The sequence below is a fragment of the Oncorhynchus kisutch genome, linkage group LG27 (genome assembly GCF_002021735.2).
Source record: "Oncorhynchus kisutch isolate 150728-3 linkage group LG27, Okis_V2, whole genome shotgun sequence".
Taxonomy (NCBI): domain Eukaryota; kingdom Metazoa; phylum Chordata; class Actinopteri; order Salmoniformes; family Salmonidae; genus Oncorhynchus; species Oncorhynchus kisutch.
The window spans coordinates 2,211,995-2,233,810 of record NC_034200.2 but is presented as its reverse complement, the minus strand read 5'-3'; the positions used below and the strand labels follow the sequence as shown (position 1 = coordinate 2,233,810).

At 37.2% G+C, this 21,816-nt stretch overlaps 1 protein-coding gene across 3 annotated transcripts in view; it reads right to left on the bottom strand.

The window, feature by feature from the left end:
* The window catches only part of LOC109871462 (sodium/potassium transporting ATPase interacting 3), a 207,502-nt gene extending 190,826 nt beyond the window's left edge, over positions 1-16,676 (bottom strand). For all 3 annotated transcript variants that reach the window (XM_031806926.1, XM_031806928.1, XM_031806927.1), the window contains exon 1: positions 16,358-16,676. In XM_031806926.1, the coding sequence (XP_031662786.1) occupies positions 16,358-16,411 (54 nt within the window). In that variant the 5' untranslated portion in view covers positions 16,412-16,676. The remainder of the gene's footprint in view (positions 1-16,357) is intronic.
* Positions 16,677-21,816: the final 5,140 nt, after the last annotated feature.

Here is a 21,816-nt window from a genome sequence, read left to right as displayed (position 1 = left end):
GGAATATCTGGGTGTTACAGAAGAGTGGTCACCCAAAACTTCAACATCTAACGATGAACACTGGGACAATTTGTTTCAACATCCGAATGTTAGGAATGATGAGAGATGGAATAGGGAAAATGTATATCTATTTTGTGACGTCATTAAAATTGGTAGAAAGACTGTATACCGGAAATACTATAACTTAGGAAGGAAACACATTCTCGTTGTAGTTCCCACCAGGTATGATGTTAATACAATATGAAGAAAGATACAAATATTTTTGAAAAGATAAAAATATAATTTTTACCTTCTAAATGAGAACTGTATTCCATGCAAACTTGTGCCCAGTCAGTAGCCATTCCCAAGTGAGCTCAGAGTTCGTGTCAACAGGACGGAATGCCCTCCAAGGCCAGAGTGCTTAAAATGACTTGCTAACGAAATGTACATTAGACCAGAGTACGTGAGGCCGTGGCCCACACGTTGAAATGATTAAAACTACAAGACCAGACAGAGTGGAACGGTGGCTACACGGCTGAAAATGGGAAGACCCTCTGAAACTCTCAACCCGAGTGAAGAAGGTAAAGACTAGACCAGAACATTCAGTCTGCAGCTGTGCATGTAAAGTAGTTTAGGACATTTGACCAAAGACGAAGGGGAAGAACAGATCCCTCTGAACACCGTGTGGTACACCTGAAGTATCTATATTAACGAACACTCCAACACTAAAACTAAGGACATTGTGACCTCTGGTGAACAACCAGAGACTTACATCGAACCACTCCCGATAGACAGATGGTTTCAACAGAGAGACGACAGAGAACGACATCTACGCGTAAATATACATAGCATTTCTAATCCGAATGAGCGGTTGTTAGGGTGTTAAGTATTCTGGTTACGGTGAGCGTAGTTTCCAAATGGATGTACGATACATTGACTCTCTTTGTCTCTCCCTCTCCTTACCTACCCCTTCTTTCTCATTGTGCAACAAAACTGTCATGCTTTTGTTTGTCCACTAGGGACCTATTTTCATTGTAGTACGTTAGTAATCGACAACCTATACCATGTGTGTGTGTGTTTATGTATTTCTGTTTGATTATTTAGTTAGTTATTAAATAAATGATTAAGCCCATTTCTGTATTGCTGATTAATCAGATAGTTTAGGGTTCATTCTGATATCCAATAATTATGTGACGTTCAGAATGAGACTGATGAGGTAATAATTAATAATGGACTGTTATTGATGTAAGAGATATTTATATATCTTTAGAGTTTAAGTCACGAGATAGTAACTCGGTAAACAACTTTTCCCGTGGTGCCCCAAATTCCTAATGAGATAATTGTTACATGAATAATTTAATTTAATAACAATTAAACATAGTAGGCAATTATTTGATAAATAACAGTCATCACATTAATGATAGTCACGTCATCTGGTGCTTCTGTCCCCAACCAAGGAAGACAGCAGCATCTAGATCGTCTGCACAGATTCTGTCAGACCTGGGGCCCTGACAGTGAATTTTAGTAAGACAAATATAATGGTGTTCCAAAACAGGTCCAGTTGACAGGACCACAAATACAAACTCCATTTAGACACCGTTGCCCAAGAGAACACAAAAAACAATACCTAACTCGGCCTAAACATCAGCACCACGGGTAATTTCCGCAAAGCTATGAACGATCTGAGAGACAAGGCAAGAAGGACCTCAAGGACCTCCTAATCTACGCCATCAAAAGGAACATAGAATTCCAATTAGGTTCTGTCAAAAAAAATACTTGAATCAATTATAGAACCCATTGTGCTCACCAACCAATAATTCACAAAAAGTGACAAACAACAAATTATGACTACAGAATTTGACAAAAATGTCCTCTGTGTACAATGTAAAACACCAAATAATGCATGCGGAACAGAATTAAGATTAGGGCTGATCCCATTTAGTCAACTGGTCGATTATTTGGTTGATAGGCTGTTGGTCGCGCATGTCTGAGTGGACTGATCCACTGTGGAGGCCGTGGGGATGGCACAGTCCATCAGTCTAAGACGTGCTACTAAAATTGTATATGGTTATACTATGTAAGAACAATGGTGCAACACAAATAAAAATAATATTATTTTATAACAAATGCACTTTCTCCCACGTTGGATAGCGGTCGCTGTCTACAGTTCTGAAACACATCAGTGAGCTGGTAAATTGGGGCCTTTTCTTCGACCATGTTGCTATGTGCATAATAGTAAAGTTAACCAGCATATTGGTGTTGAGAACAATGTGGCGGAGGCAGCAATGGAGTTAGGAGAGGAGAAAACAGCCCTTGACTTAATTGTCTGAGAAAAGTGAGGAGAGAAGCAAGGCCAACTTAATTACGTCTGTAATCAATAGTCTAACTGTTAAATGTGCCCGGCTTTAAAAATCATCCATATCTACAGAAATGAGACAGATCCTGCTTCTGTTGCCTGTTTGAGTGTTTGTTTTATAGCCTACTGATTCAGTGAGCACCAAGCCTCACGCAACAATTTCAAAAATGCTTATATTTTTTATCTTTTCCATACTGTAATAAAGGCTTCTATTTATAATCTTTTCCCTACTGTAATAAAGGCTGTCCACTTCTATTTTTAATCTTTTCCCTACTGTAATAAAGGCTGTCCACTTCTATTTATAATCTTTTACCTACTGTAATAAAGGCTGTCCACTTCTATTTTTAATATTTTCCATACTGTATTAAAGGCTTCTATTTATAATCTTTTCCAAACTGTAATAAAGCCTGTCCACTTCTATTTTTAATATTTTCCATACTGTATTAAAGGCTTCTATTTATAATCTTTTCCATACTGTAATAAAGGCTGTCCGCTTCAATTTTTTATATTTTCCATACTGTAATAAAGGCTTCTATTTTTAATCTTTTCCATACTGTAATAAAGGCTGTCCGCTTCAATTTTTTATATTTTCCATACTGTAATAAAGGCTTCTATTTTTAATCTTTTCCATACTGTAATAAAGGCTTCTATTTTTAATCTTTTACCTACTGTAATAAAGGCTTCTATTTATCATCTTTTACATACTGTAATAAAGTCTTCTATTTATAATCTTTTCCATACTGTAATAAAGGCTGTCCACTTCTATTTATAATATTTTCCATACTGTAATAAAGGCTGTCCACTTCTATTTTAATCTTTTCCCTACTGTAATAAAGTCTTCTATTTATAATCTTTTCCATACTGTAATAAAGGCTGTCCACTTCTATTTATAATCTTTTCCATACTGTAATAAAGGCTGTCCACTTCTATTTTTAATCTTTTCCCTACTGTAATAAAGTATTCTATTTATAATCTTTTCCCTACTGTAATAAAGGCTGTCCACTTCTATTTTTAATCTTTTCCATACTGTAATAAAGGCTGTCCACTTCTATTTTTAATCTTTTCCATACTGTAATAAAGGCTGTCCACTTCTATTTTTAATCTTTTCCCTACTGTAATAAAGGCTGTCCACTTCTATTTTTAATCTTTTCCATACTGTAATAAAGGCTGTCCACTTCTATTTATAATCTTTTCCATACTGTAATAAAGGCTGTCCACTTCTATTTTTAATCTTTTACCTACTGTAATAAAGGCTGTCCACTTCTATTTATAATATTTTCCCTACTGTAATAAAGGCTGTCCACTTCTATTTTTAATCTTTTCCATACTGTAATAAAGGCTGTCCACTTCTATTTTTAATCTTTTCCATACTGTAATAAAGGCTGTCCACTTCTATTTATAATCTTTTCCATACTGTAATAAAGGCTGTCCACTTCTATTTTTAATCTTTTACCTACTGTAATAAAGGCTGTCCACTTCTATTTATAATCTTTTCCCTACTGTAATAAAGGCTGTCCACTTCTATTTTTAATCTTTTCCATACTGTAATAAAGGCTGTCCACTTCTATTTTTAATCTTTTCCATACTGTAATAAAGGCTTCTATTTTTAATCTTTTCCATACTGTAATAAAGGCTGTCCACTTCTATTTTTAATCTTTTCCCTACTGTAATAAAGGCTGTCCACTTCTATTTATAATCTTTTCCATACTGTAATAAAGGCTGTCCACTTCTATTTTTAATCTTTTCCATACTGTAATAAAGGCTGTCCACTTCTATTTTTAATCTTTTCCATACTGTAATAAAGGCTGTCCACTTCTATTTTTAATCTTTTCCATACTGTAATAAAGGCTGTCCACTTCTATTTTTAATATTTTCCATACTGTAATAAAGGCTTCTATTTATAATCTTTTCCATACTGTAATAAAGGCTGTCCACTTCTATTTTTAATCTTTTCCATACTGTAATAAAGGCTGTCCACTTCTATTTTTAATCTTTTCCATACTGTAATAAAGGCTGTCCACTTCTATTTTTAATCTTTTCCATACTGTAATAAAGGCTTCTATTTTTAATCTTTTCCATACTGTAATAAAGGCTTCTATTTATAATCTTTTCCCTACTGTAATAAAGGCTTCTATTTATAATCTTTTCCCTACTGTAATAAAGGCTGTCCACTTCTATTTTTAATCTTTTCCAAACTGTAATAAAGCCTGTCCACTTCTATTTTTAATCTTTTCCATACTGTAATAAAGGCTTCTATTTTTAATCTTTTCCATACTGTAATAAAGGCTTCTATTTATAATCTTTTCCCTACTGTAATAAAGGCTTCTATTTTTAATCTTTTCCATACTGTAATAAAGGCTTCTATTTATAATCTTTTCCCTACTGTAATAAAGGCTTCTATTTATAATCTTTTCCCTACTGTAATAAAGGCTGTCCACTTCTATTTTTAATATTTTCCATACTGTATTAAAGGCTTCTATTTATAATCTTTTCCATACTGTAATAAAGGCTTCTATTTATAATCTTTTCCATACTGTAATAAAGGCTGTCCACTTCTATTTTTAATATTTTCCATACTGTATTAAAGGCTTCTATTTATAATCTTTTCCATACTGTATTAAAGGCTTCTATTTATAATCTTTTCCATACTGTAATAAAGGCTGTCCCCTTCAATTTTTTATATTTTCCATACTGTAATAAAGCCTGTCCACTTCTATTTTTAATCTTTTCCCTACTGTAATAAATGCTTATATTTTTTATCTTTTCCATACTGTAATAAAGGCTGTCCACTTCTATTTTTAATCTTTTCCATACTGTAATAAAGGCTTCTATTTTTAATCTTTTCCATACTGTAATAAAGGCTTCTATTTATAATCTTTTCCCTACTGTAATAAAGGCTTCTATTTTTAATCTTTTCCCTACTGTAATAAAGGCTGTCCACTTCTATTTTTAATCCTTTCCATACTGTAATAAAGGCTTCTATTTTTAATCTTTTCCCTACTGTAATAAAGGCTTCTATTTTTTATCTTTTCCCTACTGTAATAAAGGCTTCTATTTTTAATCTTTTCCATACTGTATTAAAGGCTGTCCACTTCTATTTTTAATCTTTCCCATACTGTAATAAAGGCTTCTATTTTTAATCTTTTCCATACTGTAATAAAGGCTTCTATTTTTAATATCTTCCATACTGTAATAAAGGCTGTCCACTTCTATTTTTAATCTTTTCCCTACTGTAATAAAGGCTGTCCACTTCTATTTATAATCTTTTCCCTACTGTAATAAAGGCTTCTATTTTTAATCTTTTCCCTACTGTAATAAAGGCTTCTATTTATAATCTTTTCCATACTGTAATAAAGGCTTCTATTTTTAATCTTTTCCCTACTGTAATAAAGGCTGTCCACTTCTATTTTTAATCTTTTACCTACTGTAATAAAGGCTTCTATTTTTAATCTTTTCCATACTGTAATAAAGGCTGTCCACTTCTATTTTTAATCTTCTCCATACTGTAATAAAGGTTGTCCACTTCTATTTTTAATCTTTTCCCTACTGTAATAAAGGCTGTCCACTTCTATTTATAATCTTTTACCTACTGTAATAAAGGCTGTCCACTTCTATTTTTAATATTTTCCATACTGTATTAAAGGCTTCTATTTATAATCTTTTCCAAACTGTAATAAAGGCTGTCCACTTCTATTTTTAATCTTTTCCATACTGTATTAAAGGCTTCTATTTATAATCTTTTCCAAACTGTAATAAAGGCTGTCCACTTCTATTTTTAATCTTTTCCATACTGTATTAAAGGCTTCTATTTATAATCTTTTCCAAACTGTAATAAAGGCTTCTATTTATAATCTTTTCCAAACTGTAATAAAGCCTGTCCACTTCTATTTATAATATTTTCCATACTGTATTAAAGGCTTCTATTTTTAATCTTTTCCATACTGTAATAAAGGCTGTCCACTTCTATTTTTAATCTTTTCCAAACTGTAATAAAGCCTGTCCACTTCTATTTTTTATATTTTCCATACTGTAATAAAGGCTTCTATTTATAATCTTTTCCAAACTGTAATAAAGCCTGTCCACTTCTATTTATAATATTTTCCATACTGTATTAAAGGCTTCTATTTATAATCTTTTCCATACTGTAATAAAGGCTGTCCGCTTCAATTTTTTATATTTTCCATACTGTAATAAAGCCTGTCCACTTCTATTTTTAATCTTTTCCCTACTGTAATAAATGCTTATATTTTTTATCTTTTCCATACTGTAATAAAGGCTGTCCACTTCTATTTTTAATCTTTTCCATACTGTAATAAAGGCTTCTATTTTTAATCTTTTCCATACTGTAATAAAGGCTTCTATTTATAATCTTTTCCCTACTGTAATAAAGGCTTCTATTTTTAATCTTTTCCCTACTGTAATAAAGGCTGTCCACTTCTATTTTTAATCCTTTCCATACTGTAATAAAGGCTTCTATTTTTAATCTTTTCCCTACTGTAATAAAGGCTTCTATTTTTTATCTTTTCCCTACTGTAATAAAGGCTTCTATTTTTAATCTTTTCCATACTGTATTAAAGGCTGTCCACTTCTATTTTTAATCTTTCCCATACTGTAATAAAGGCTTCTATTTTTAATATCTTCCATACTGTAATAAAGGCTGTCCACTTCTATTTTTAATCTTTTCCCTACTGTAATAAAGGCTGTCCACTTCTATTTATAATCTTTTCCCTACTGTAATAAAGGCTTCTATTTTTAATCTTTTCCCTACTGTAATAAAGGCTTCTATTTATAATCTTTTCCATACTGTAATAAAGGCTTCTATTTTTAATCTTTTCCCTACTGTAATAAAGGCTGTCCACTTCTATTTTTAATCTTTTACCTACTGTAATAAAGGCTTCTATTTTTAATCTTTTCCATACTGTAATAAAGGCTGTCCACTTCTATTTTTAATCTTCTCCATACTGTAATAAAGGTTGTCCACTTCTATTTTTTATATTTTCTATACTGTAATAAAGGCTTCTATTTTAATATTTTCCATACTGTAATAAAGGCTTCTATTTTTAATCTTTTCTATACTGTAATAAAGGCTTCTATTTTAATATTTTCCATACTGTAATAAAGGCTTCTATTTATAATCTTTTCCATACTGTAATAAAGGCTGTCCACTTCTATTTTTAATCTTTCCCATACTGTAATAAAGGCTTCTATTTTTAATCTTTTACCTACTGTAATAAAGGCTTCTATTTTTAATCTTTTCCATACTGTAATAAAGGCTGTCCACTTCTATTTTTAATCTTTTACCTACTGTAATAAAGGCTTCTATTTATAATCTTTTCCATACTGTAATAAAGGCTTCTATTTATAATCTTTTCCATACTGTAATAAAGGCTGTCCACTTCTATTTTTAATCTTTTCCATACTGTAATAAAGCCTGTCCACTTTTTTTTTCTCCATTGGACCAGCCTCTCTGGTATTCTTTATCATTCATTTAGTGTTGTTTACACTGTTCCAAATTGTCAGAAAAAAATCATATTTATTATAACAATAATAACCCTTGTTTTTTCTTGATCTCCTTATTATTATTACAGTGCCTTGCGAAAGTATTCGGCCCCCTTGAACTTTACGACCTTTTGCAACATTTCAGGCTTCAAACATAAAGATATAAAACTGTATTTTTTTGTGAAGAATCCACAACAAGTGGGACACAATCATGAAGTGGAACGAAATTTATTGGATATTTCAAACTGTTTTAACAAAACAAAAACTGAAAAATTGGGCGTGCAAAATTATTCAGCCCCCTTAAGTTAATACTTTGTAGCGCCACCTTTTGCTGCAATTACAGCTGTAAGTCGCTTGGGGTATGTCTCTATCAGTTTTGCACGTCGAGAGACTGACATTTTTTCCCATTCCTCCTTGCAAAATAGCTCGAGCTCAGTGAGGTTGGATGGAGAGCATTTATGAACAGCAGTTTTCAGTTCTTTCCACAGATTCTCGATTGGATTCAGGTCTGGACTTTGACTTGGCCATTCTAACACCTGGATATGTTTATTTTTGAACCATTCCATTGTAGATTTTGCTTTATGTTTTGGATCATTGTCTTGTTGGAAGACAAATCTCCGTCCCAGTCTCAGGTCTTTTGCAGACTCCATCAGGTTTTCTTCCAGAATGGTCCTGTATTTGGCTCCATCCATCTTCCCATCAATTTTAACCATCTTCCCTGTCCCTGCTGAAGAAAAGCAGGCCCAAACCATGATGCTGCCACCACCATGTTTGACAGTGGGGATGGTGTGTTCAGGGTGATGTCCTGTGTTGCTTTTACGCCAAACATAACGTTTTGCATTGTTGCCAAAAAGTTAAATTTTGGTTTCATCTGACCAGAGCACCTTCTTCCACATGTTTGGTGTGTCTCCCACTTGGCTTGTGGCAAACTTTAAACAACACTTTTTATGGATATCTTTAAGAAATGGCTTTCTTCTTGCCACTCTTCCATAAAGGCCAGATTTGTGCAATATACGACTGATTGTTGTCCTATGGACAGAGTCTCCCACCTCAGCTGTAGATCTCTGCAGTTCATCCAGAGTGATCATGGGCCTCTTGGCTGCATCTCTGATCAGTCTTCTCCTTGTATGAGCTGAAAGTTTAGAGGGACGGCCAGGTCTTGGTAGATTTGCACAGGTCTGATACTCCTTCCATTTCAATATTATCACTTGCACAGTGCTCCTTGGGATGTTTAAAGCTTGGGAAATCTTTTTGTATCCAAATCCGGCTTCAAACTTCTTCACAACAGTATCTCGGACCTGCCTGGTGTGGTCCTTGTTCTTCATGATGCTCTCTGCTCTTTTAACGGACCTCTGAGACTATCACAGTGCAGGTCCATTTATACGGAGACTTGATTACACACAGGTGGATTGTATTTATCATCATTAGTCATTTAGGTCAACATTGGATCATTCAGAGATCCTCACTGAACTTCTGGAGAGAGTTTGCTGCACTGAAAGTAAAGGGGCTGAATAATTTTGCACGCCCAATTTTTCAGTTTTTAATTTGTTAAAAAAGTTTGAAATATCCAATAAATGTCGTTCCACTTCATGATTGTGTCCCACTTGTTGTTGATTCTTCACAAAAAAATACAGTTTTATATCTTTATGTTTGAAGCCTGAAATGTGGTAAAAGGTCACAAAGTTCAAGGGGGCCGAATACTTTCGCAAGGCACTGTATTATGATCATCATTATTTGTCACGCCCTGACCTGAGAATTCTTTGTTTTCTTTATTGTTTTGGTTAGGTCTGGGTGTGACATGGGTGATGTATGTGTTTTTTGTACTGTCCAGGGGTTTTGTAGGTTTTTGGGGTTGTTTACTATCTAGGTGTTTATATATGTCTATGGTTGCCTTAGTTCTCAATTAGAGGCAGGTGTGTATCGTTGTCTCTGATTGGGAACCATATTTAGGCAGCCATCCTCTTTGGGTATTTTGTGGGTTATTGTCTATGTCTATGTCTAGTTGCCTGTGTCTGCACTAGTATTATTGTAGCTTCACGTTCGGTTTGTTGTTTTTGTATAGATTGTAAAGTGTTCTTTATTAAATATAAAAAAGTATGTATTCTAATCACTTTGGTCTCCTCCGTACGACGAACGTGACATTATTATAATAAGTAATATCATTAGTAGGCTTATTATAGCAGCCTTGTTTAACCACCATTGAGCTGTAGAGCGCATCCAGTTTAGTCTTAATACTGTAGCTTATGTCTATATTTCAAAACTTAGAGTATATACTGTATCAATCAATTATTTATATGTTTAATGTCATCACACAGCATATGAGTCATTCATGATGCAATCAAGCATGTTCGTTTTAAAATAAAAAAGCGATCACTGATAATTAGCGTAAACAATTTACCAGGCCTAAACCGTTCCATTTCGGGAATTGCATTTTAGTCTTTGCTTTAATAAAGGCTTTACAAAAAAATCCCTAAATGTTACAACAGACTCTCTGTTACTTATAATTTATCTAGTGTTGTTTACATTCTTCCAAATGGAATATTATATTTATATTGTATGATGTCATATTGGCATATTATGCGTGTTTGGCACGCATAATATGCACACAGTGCTTGCTCCATACCATATTTTTCTTGATCTCCAGTATTTTCCACAACTAGTCACATTTATTCGACACATCTGACTTCCCCCTTACCTCCTGAGCAAACAGCAAACATTCCCCCATTTTGAGTTTATTGTCATGTCTTCTGCATACATTTTTATGTCACACGTTACGTTGTTCAGAGTTTGATATAACCAATATATTGATGTGATTATGATATGCTAAATATAGGTCAGGCCCTATTGTTCACGTGCACGTGATGCTTACATGTATCACATAAAAAGAGAGCAAGGGTTGAAGGAATAGGGAATGTTTAACCTAAACAAATTAGAGATATTGGTAACATAACTTGTCAATCAGAAATGGCTGTAATTATGTTGCAGCTTCAGCAACACGGACAGCGTGTGACACACTGTTGTTCTGTGGTGGTTGATGCAGCACAATCAAATCAATTACATGACACATGTATGCATTGAGTCATTTGTGTATCTTAATTATTTCCACAAATAGTTCGCTTTGAAAAATCAGACAAGCTCAGTGCATATACAGTGGGTCAAAAAAGTATTTAGTCAGCCACCAATTGTGCAAGTTCTCCCACTTAAAAAGATGAGAGAGGCCTGTAATTTTCATCATAGGTACACTTCAACTATGACGGCTGGTGTGTTTACTGGTGTGTTTACGGACATATTCAATCAATCCATATCCCAGTCTGCAGTTCCCAGATGCTTCTAGAGGGCCACCATTGTTCTTGTTCCCAAGAAAGCTAAGGTAACTGAGCTAAACGACTACCGCCCCGTAGCACTCACTTCCGTCATCATGAAGTGCTTTGAGAGACTAGTCAAGGACCATATCACCTCCACCCTACCTGACACCCTAGACCCACTCCAATTTGCTTACCGCCCAAATAGGTCCACAGACGATGCAATCTCAACCACACTGCACACTGCCCTAACCCATCTGGACAAGAGGAATACCTATGTCAGAATGCTGTTCATCGACTACAGCTCAACATTTAACACCATAGTACCCTCCAAACTCGTCGTCAAGCTCGAGACCCTGGGTCTCGACCACTCCCTGTGCAACTGGGTACTGGACTTCCAGAAGGGCTGCTCCCAGGTGGTGAGGGTAGGTAACAACATCTCCACCCCGCTGATCCTCAACACTGGGGCCCCACAAGGGTGCGTTCTGAACCCTCTCCTGTACTCCCTGTTCACCCACAACTGCGTGGCCATGCCTCCAACTTGTGGCCACGCCTCCAACGCCTCCAACTCAATCATCAAGTTTGCGGATGACACAACAGTGGTAGGCTTGATTACCAACAACGACGAAACGGACTACAGGGAGGAGGTGATGGCCCCTGGAGTGTGGTGTCAGGAAAATAACCTCACACTCAACTTCAACAAAACTAAGGAGATGATTGTGGACTTCAGGAAACAGCAGAGGGAACACCCCCCTATCCACATCGATGGAACATTAGTGGAGAGGATAGTAAGTTTTAAGTTCCTCGGCGTACACGTCACAGACAAACTGAATTGATCCACCCACACAGACAGCATTGTGAAGAAGGTGCAGCAGTGCCTCTTCATCCTCAGGAGGCTGAAGAAATTTGGCTTGTCACCAAAAGCACTCAAACTTCTACAGATGCACAATCGAGAGCATCCTGTCGGGCTGTATCACCGCCTGGTATGGCAACTGCTCCACCCACAACCATAAGGCTCTCCAGGACACCTACACCACCCGATGTCACAGGAAGGCCATAAAGATCATCAAGGACAACAACCACCCGAGCCACTGCCTGTTCACCCCGCTATCATCCAGAAGGTGAGGTCAGTACAGGTGCATCAAAGCTGGGACCGAGAGACTGAACAACAGTTTCTATCTCAAGGCCATCAGACTGTTAAACAGCCACCACTAACATTGAGTGGCTGCTGCCAACACACTGACTCAACTCCAGCCACTTTAATAATGGGAATTGATGGGAATTGATGTAAAATATATCACTAGCCACTTTAAACAATGCTACTTAATATAATGTTTACATACCCTACATTATTCATCTCATATGTATACGTATATACTGTACTGTATATCATCTACTGCATCTTTATGTAATACATGTATCACTAGCCACTTTAACTATGCCACTTTGTTTACATACTCATCTCATATGTATATACTGTACTCGATACCATCTACTGCATCTTGCCTATGCCGCTCTGTACCATAACTCATTCATATATCTTCATGTACATATTCTTTATCCCTTTACACTTGTGTGTATAAGGTAGTCGTTTTGGAATTGTTAGATTACTCGTTGGTTATTACTGCATTTTCGGAACTAGAAGCACAAGCATTTCGCTACTCTCGCATTAACATCTGCTAACCATGTGTATGTGACAGATACATTTGATTTGATTTTGATTTGATTTGAGTCAAACGCAGGAGAGCAGAAATGTAGCGTGTAACTTTTAACCAGGTCCAAAACAAACACAGTCTAGTACAAAACCCAATGGGAAGAAACAGTTCTCCCATGAGGCATAGAACCACAACGCACCTTACTCAAACAATACACTGCTTGTGGAGGAAAGCCTCTTTGTGTTGTTCTGTTAAACTTACATTTGAGCTCACTACATGAGAATACAATTACTAGTATGAGCTAACAAGTAGCATGGATGAAGTCCAACACATATCTGTGGGATGTTAGCTGGCTTAATGTATGCACTTTGGATTATCGAGAGAGGGAGTGTAGTGTAGATGAGAATATGTCATTTCAGAAAATATGTTATCTTCATGTTGTGTACAACCCAGCATGCTTCTCCGTTTTTTTTTGTGCTACGTGTGGTAACAAGCCCAAAATAGAACCTTAGATCAAATTTGATTTGATTTGACAAATGAGAAGAAGAAAAAAAACAGAAAATCACATTGTAGGATTTTTAATTGATTTATTTGCAAATTATGGTGGAAAAAACGTATTTGGTCACAAGCAAGATTTCTGGCTCTCACAGACCTGTAACTTCTTCTTTAAGAGGCTCCTCTGTCCTCCACTCGTTACCTGTATTAATGGCACCTGTTTGAACTTGTTATCAGTATAAAAGACACCTGTCCACAACCTCAAACAGTCACACTCCAAACTCCACTATGGCCAAGACCAAAGAGCTGTCAAAGGACACCAGAAACAAAATTGTAGACCTGCACCAGGCTGGGAAGACTGAATCTGCAATAGGTAAGCAGCTTGGTTTGAAGAAATCAACTGTGCGAGCAATTATTAGGAAATGGAAGACATACAAGACCACTGATAATCTCCCTTGATCTGGGGCTCCACGCAAGATCTCACCTCGTGGGGTCAAAATGATCACAAGAACGGTGAGCAAAAATCCCAGAAACCACACGGGGGGACCTAGTGATTGACCTGCAGAGAGCTGGGACCAAAGTAACAAAGCCTACCATCAGTAACACACTACGCCGCCAAGGACTCAAATCCTGCAGTGCCAGACGTGTCCCCTGCTTAAGCCAGTACATGTCCAGGCCCGTCTGAAGTTTGCTAAAGAGCATTTGGATGATCCAGAAGAAGATTGGGAGAATGTCATATGGTCAGTTGAAACCAAAACAGAACTTTTTGGTAAAAACTCAACTCTTCGTGTTTGGAGGACAAAGAATGCTGAGTTGCATCCAAAGAACACCATACCTACTGTGAAGCATGGGGGTGGAAACATCATGCTTTTGAGCTGTTTTTCTGCAAAGGGACCAGGACGACTGATCCGTGTAAAGGAAAGAATGAATGGGGCCATGTATCGTGAGATTTTGAGTGAAAACCTCCTTCCATCAACAAGGGCATTGAAGATGAAACGTGGCTGGGTCTTTCAGCATGACAATGATCCCAAACACACCGCCCGGGCAACGAAGGAGTGGCTTTGTAAGAAACATTTCAAGGTCCTGGAGTGGCCTAGCCAGTCTCCAGATCTCAACCCCATAGAAAATCTTTGGAGGGAGTTGAAAGTCCGTGTTGCCCAGCAACAGCCCCAAACATCACTGCTCTAGGGGAGATCTGCATGGAGGAATGGGCCAAAATACCAGCAACAGTTTGTGAAAACCTTGTGAAGACTAACAGAAAACATTTGACCTCTGTCATTATTGAGATAAACTTTTGTTATTGACCAAATACTTATTTTCCACCATAATTTGCAAATAAATTCATTAACAATCCTATAATGTGATTCTCCTAGATTTTTTTTTCTCATTTTGTCTGTCATAGTTGAAGTGTACCTATGATGAAAATTACAGGCCTCATCTTTTTAAGTGGGAGAACTTGCACAATTGGTGGCTGACTAAATACTTTTTTGCCCCACTGTAGTTGATTTGACTAAAACACATATGTGTCTATATATGGAAAAAATACACTGTTAGCCTTGCCATTGAGAAAGGCCACCGTAAGGCAGACCTGGCTTTCAAGAGAAGACAGGCAATGTGCTCACTGCCCACAAAATGAGGTGGAAACTGAGCTGCACTTCCTAACCTCCTGCCAAATGTATGAACAATATTAGAGACACATATGACCCTCAGATTACACAGACTCACAAAGAATTAGAAAACAAAACCAATTTTGATAAAATCACATATCTATTGGGTGAAATACCACACTGTGCCATCACAGCAGCAAGATGTGTGACCTGTTGCCACAAGAAAAGGGCAACTAGTGATTTGCACATTGTTATAACACTATACATAGCCATAATATAACATTTGAAATGTATCTATTCTTTTGAAACTTTTGTGAGTGTAATGTTTACTGTTAATTTCTGATTGTTTATTTAACTTTTGTTTATAATCTATTTCAATAACGCCCTTTGAATTGATTTGAATTGAGAGAGACAGAGAGAGAGAGACAGCGAGAGAGAGACAGCGAGAGAGAGACAGCGAGAGAGAGACAGCGAGAGAGAGACAGCGAGAGAGAGACAGCGAGAGAGAGACAGCGAGATGACAACATTCAGAAGGGGGAGGGGGCACTAACAACAAGTTCACAGCTACTCTGTGTAAAATGTCACGTCTCACACTCCACTGATCACAACCAGGTAACAACCTCTTTCCAGCAGCTTTCAACTTGCTGATGCCCTTTTGCATTGTGGATCACAGGTTCCCATGGTGCTTCTGGGACAGATGGAAGCTTGCCTACAAAACTATAATGTTTATTTATTTTCACTGTGGTAGGATCACACACACTAACTCACTGTGTGAAAGTGGTTTGATGGATGTACTCTGATCTGCCACACATGAATGGCTTTAGCTGAGAAGACACAATGGTGCTGGTGTTGCACAAAACACCAATAGGCCACTGTGTCAATGGTCACCGCACAAACATTGGATCGCAGTACACACCTGTAGGCTACAGTAAAATAAGCAGAGGTGTGTGAACATGTCTTTGTAAAAGTGTCATGTAATTGAACCTGGTGGCTGCCCACTATAGGACTAGGAGAACCACATACTGTAGCTTGTGGTTCAAGGCGTGCAGTGCGGAATGCTCACACCGCAGCTTGTGGTTCAAGGCGTGCAGTGTGGAATGCTCACACCGCTCTTCCGTCTTGCCATATGTCCCTCATAAATCGCAGAGTAGCCTATCCTCGTGTAACGGACAGGGTGAACGAACAAAACAGCGTGCTACAGGTGTAGGTTAGTTTGGGCACATAACACTTGACGCAAATAGTTACATGTGTCCTCTATAAATTAGCATTATAACTAGACTGATACATTCACACACGAAAGCACCGGTAGTAAAATTCGCCAGTGTTCCAAGAAAAATGACAAAAATGATTTCAAAGAAATGTGTGTTTCACCCAAAACCGATTTCCAATTTCTTAACAAACAGAAGAAACAGTGCAAATGACACTTATCGTATTAGGCTACAGAGGGAACGGGCCGCCACTCACCAGCTGAATCGAACAGAGAAAGATGAGCGTGCATCGGCCGCTGCAGCACCCCATTGTGCCAAAAACAAAATATCACTCGAGAAACGGCAAGGAAATGTCCGTATAACGGTCTACACTGGGTCACTGGATATCCGGATACCTTTAAATACAAGGAATGGCTTCAAGCTCGGTCCACTTTGAAAACTGCGCAGGTACGCTGCAGGCTCCGGCACCCCATGCCTTTTATGTCCCCCAATAATTGCTTTGTGTATGAAAAGGTGGCTTGGGTTGATTCTACCGCTAGCTTTCGAGTTGAGTAGTTGGATTTCACGCCGGTGCGTGTGCATGAGTGTGTGTGTGTGTAGAGTATACAAAGGGGGAGGTGGAAGGGGCTAGTCGAGGGCGTCAACAAACTAACGGTGCTAATCTGTGTTCTCACCTGGTCCCTTTTCCAGAGTTTAAAACACCATTTTCAATCATTGGAACTATTTTCATAACCTGTTGAACTGAGTACACAATTATGCCAAATATGTAGGATATTTTTTAATATAACCTACTACTTAACATTTGAAGAGCGGGATATTTTCCTTGAACCTTTTAAGGATTTATTTACCAAAATAATTATAAATTCTGGTATGGGTCAAACCTAAAAGTACAGTATTAGCAGTGTCAGCTACTGAATTGCACCTCTCTCGTGAGAGCAACTGAGAGATGAGACCAAAACCTTGATGACGGAACTTAGGCGCCACACGCTGGTCATTTGACACAATTACACACTCAGCAACAGCGCTGTGAACGCCTTCCATCATCTTCTTGTATTTCTTCTGATGAGCGCTAAGAAAATATTAGCCTATTGTGCCTTGTCTTATTCATCTTATTCTGTATTGTAAAGAAACTGCTGAAACTGCTTACCAAATGTGTATAGGGTTAAACTCATGTGGGTTGATAAACAACTGACAAGTCACCCCACCCGAAAGGTAAATGCAATCAAATGCATCATAAAATATTCAGTGATGAATGAAGCTATATACATCCACTAGTAGAAGACTAAGTGGTAATAGACTGTATGACAATAGGCTCCATAGACTGTAAGACTCCATCAGTGGTGTAAAGTACTTAAGATAAATACTTTAAAGTAGTTTTGAGGGGTAGCTGTACTGTACTTTACTATTTATATTTTTGACAACTTTTAGTTTTACTTCACTACATTCCTAAAGAAAAGTATTTACGTTTTGCTCCATACATTTTCCTTGACACCCAAAAGTACTCATTACATTTATAATTCTTAGCAAGACATGAAAAGGGTCCAATTCAAACACAAGACAACATCCCTGGTCATCCCTACTGCCTCTTATCTGGAGGACTCACGAAACACACATGCTTTGTTTGTAAATGATGAGTTTTGGTGTGTGCCCCAAGGCTTTCCGTTATTAAAATATATATATATGTCCCCATCTAGTTTGCTTAATATAAGGAATTTGAAAGTATTTGTACTTTTACTTTTGATACTTAAGTATATTTTAGCAATTACATGTACTTTTGATTCTTAAGTATATTTAAAACCAAATACTTTTACTCAATAAATATTTTACTGGGTGACTTTCACTTTTACTTGAGTCATTTTCTATTAAGGTATCTTTACTTTTACTCAAATATGACAATTGTGTACTTTTTTCCATCCCTGGGCTCTATATACACTGTATAGAGAAGTGAGTGAAATATTTTCACATACAGTACATTCGGAAAGTATTCAGACCCCTTGACTTTTCCACATTTTGTTATGTTACAGCCTTGTTCTAAACTTGATTAAATTGTTGTTTTTCCTCATCAATCTACAACCAATACCCCACAATTACAAAGCAAACACAGGTTTTTAGAATTTTTGCTAATATATCAAAAACATCTCAACTTAAATATTACATTTGCATAAGTATTCAGACCCTTTACTCCGTACTTTGTTGCAGCACCTTTGGCAGCGATTACAGCCTCGAGTCTTCTTGGGTATGACGCTACAACTTGGTCATCAAAGGCAAATGTTGGCTACTTTGAAGAATCCCAAGATAAAATATATTTTGATTTGTTCAACACTTTTTTGGTTACTACACGATTCCATATGTGTTATTTCATAGTTTTGATGTCTTCAATATTATTCTACAATGTAGAAAAAAGTCCAAATAAAGAAAAACCCTTACTCTAAAATTATTTTATTAATTTTAGAGTAAGGCTTTAACGTAACAAAATGTGGGAAAAAATCAAGGGGTCTGAATACTTTCCACTGTAGGTGCAGTTAATGTTACTGACCATAAAAATACTGCACAATTAGAATACTTTTTTTTTACTGTGTTCATGACCATAGTCTCTAGGCCCCAGTGTTTCCAAGGGGTGTACATTTGGTTTTTATCCTAGCACTACACAGCTGAGTCAAATCATCAAAGCTTAATAATGAGGGCAAAAAACAAAATGATGATGATCCTTTGAGGTCCCCAGGACATCGTTTGGGAAACGCTACCTTACCTTGTGAGGTAGGCCGTTGCCGTGGATCTTGCAGACAAGGCCTACCTCTGAGAGGATCAACACCGTTATGTATAACAGCAAATTTGCTAGTGTGAAAATCTCAGTGTTAAAGGTAAAAAGTGTTGATTCTGAGTGTTGATTCTAGTGGGGTTAACACAAGTTGGATTGAAATGTCCACCACATGTGGTGTATAAATGAAGTGTTATTTGAATCACAGTGGAATCAACACTGCATGGTGTTGTTGTTACTCGACTATGTTGAGCTCATTTCTGTAAACTCGTTCATAGTGAGAAAGACATGGCAAGGGCCGTATTATCATTCTTCTCAGAGTGCTTTGTTGCAGGTTGACTTTTAGAAAAAAACATGTAAATATCAATGTTTCTGCATGCACATTGATGAATTCATCTTATACTATACAAAGATAAATAACTTGCATTTTTCAAAACTAATCCAATCTATAAGGGTTTGGATATATTGCACCCGTAACTGAGATGGTTGTTGCAGTTTACATGGTTTAGGTGGTCTTATTTGTATACTCCGCCACCATAGCAGTTGTTCTGGAAGCATGTGGTTGGTGATAAAATATTCAAATGGTTGTTTATCCTCTCTCTGGCTGGATTCTGAAAGGAATAACTGATCACTTTTCAAACCAGTTTATTGTGACTTGCAGGTGTTATTTTGCCCAGGATCCCAGATTTTCAAACCTAGGCCATAACTAAAGGCCCTATGACATTTATGCTGCCCTACAAAAGCAAAAACTACGGTTTCGGTGAACATTTCGTTTTGACTGAAATCAGACTTTCTAGTATTTGTTTTATCTTGTGACAAAGTGTCCTCATTCAGTTATATTAAATTTCAGAGAAAATGGTGTGTGAAATTTGCACTAACTGCAACATCCAAGTAAAAACCAAGGCAAACGGCAGTAACTGAAATGATTGCACCTTGGATTTGTTCCACCTTGTTTTGGCTGCAGTTACCTGCTCTGTCATACAAAGGCAAAGAGCTACGCAAACAGGGGAACTGAGAAAATCGCTTTAAAGTTTATTTGCTGTCCAACCAAATGTGAAAAGATGCTTCAGGGTTACTACGACACAATATTCAAAACATGAAAACATAACCACATTAAACAATGAAATAAAGTTGGAATGTAGTTGGAAAAACAACAAGTTGGATAAACACATTGAGATTGTAGATACTGCACTTTGCATTGACCATGTAGTTTTTTAAGGCCATACAAAGGAAGAGTGCAGTATCTACATTTTAAGGGTCATATCAATGGTTATAGTTGATATGCACAAAAAATAATTTCATAATAAGATGAAAGAATTGTCTGGCTAACAAAAAAAACTTTAAAGCCATTTTCCTCAGTTGGCATAAGCAAAGTATTTTAACTATGTAGAACAGTGTAATATGGTCATAATTGGTTAACTATTTCTTCAAACACATTCACTTAGGCAATCAATTGGTGTACAACTAAATGTTCATCAACTCAACAACCATGTGTCTGCCAGTGACAAACACAGTCATGGGTGGGTTTCTCTCACATTCACTTGAAAGGAATGCTGGGAAATATGCAAATACAGCTTTACAACCTACGATGTTACGCCCACCCCCCCAAAAATACCTTCACACTACATTATTCGTAAAAAAGTGTAACCACATCAACTCTAATAAAGTGTTCATTTAAGTCGGAATTTGCAACACCCATGGTGTTAGGGACCAACACTTTAGGGTTGTTTGTTTAGTGTTAGTTTAATACTATGTTTGTGGGTGAAAAATCATTTTCAATTTAACACCGTTGATGTGAAAATTCTGATCTCAAATTTGCTGTAATCATGGGTAAATTGTGACTGATTGATCAACAAATTAAATTGAGTAGTTATTTAAGATGCAAGGTGATTTTTAGATCAGTCAGTCTTGACTCGCCTTTAAAGTCGGCTGCAATTAAAAAAAAAAAACAATGATAGCAGGTGTTACAGAATCCCCCTGCCAGGGCACGTTAGGACTAATTCAGCCAATCAGACTGTCCCCATGCACCCCACACTCTGCCGATGCACTGAGCATGCATCCTGTGATTGGTCAGACGCTCCTAGCTAGCCCAGCCCTGGCCAGTCAGGTCCATTGCATGCTCTCTCAAGCTGTAAGTATTAGCCTGGCCCGAACAGTGTTTTTCCTGTCTGAGAAAGTGGGTGGACATGTGTGCATGGGATGCGTAAATAAAGTCGGTGTTCTTATCATTGCAATATGTTATAGAATGGCAGTATTCTATGTAGTTCTCATTCCTGTTATTATTATGTTACTACTGATATTGTCTGCAATGATTAGTCACTGTTTACTACTTCCTATGTCCTATATATTTAAATACAGTCCTTGCTCTTGTGAGTTGCTGTGCAATAGACTACTATTTATATATACAGTCCTTGCCATTACTCATTATTCTGTGGCCGCAGCTACACTTGCAGGTGCATGTCCTTGTTCAAACTCACCAGCCTGTGAGAGGAAGCCCTGGAAACCTGGGAAGATAGGACAGCAGGGTATATAATACGAAGATATTTAATACGAAGATATTTAATTGAATGCTCCTGGCCCTCCTCGCTGTCGACAGCTGCCCGTCCTCCATCTGTTGGACAATAACAGGGGGCATAATCCGTGTGGGGAGGTGTCCTCAGTACAAAATAAACATAATCTAAAGGGTAATACTGCATAAAGGCTGAGATTCGTCTCCTGCTCTGGACCGCAGAAGGGCAAAAAGGCAAGCTCTGTGTGTACTCTCCAGAGGTTGCCATCACAGTGTCGGTAAACCACAAATCCGGCTCGAAGGACCACTTTGTGAGGGAATATCCTCCTATGTGACTGGTCTGTGACTCACTGAAAACCTTTGCCGGACAAAGAAATAAGAAATAACAACCTCACAGAGAGTTAACACTCACAGCAAACTTCATTGCATAGCAGGGGTATGAACATGG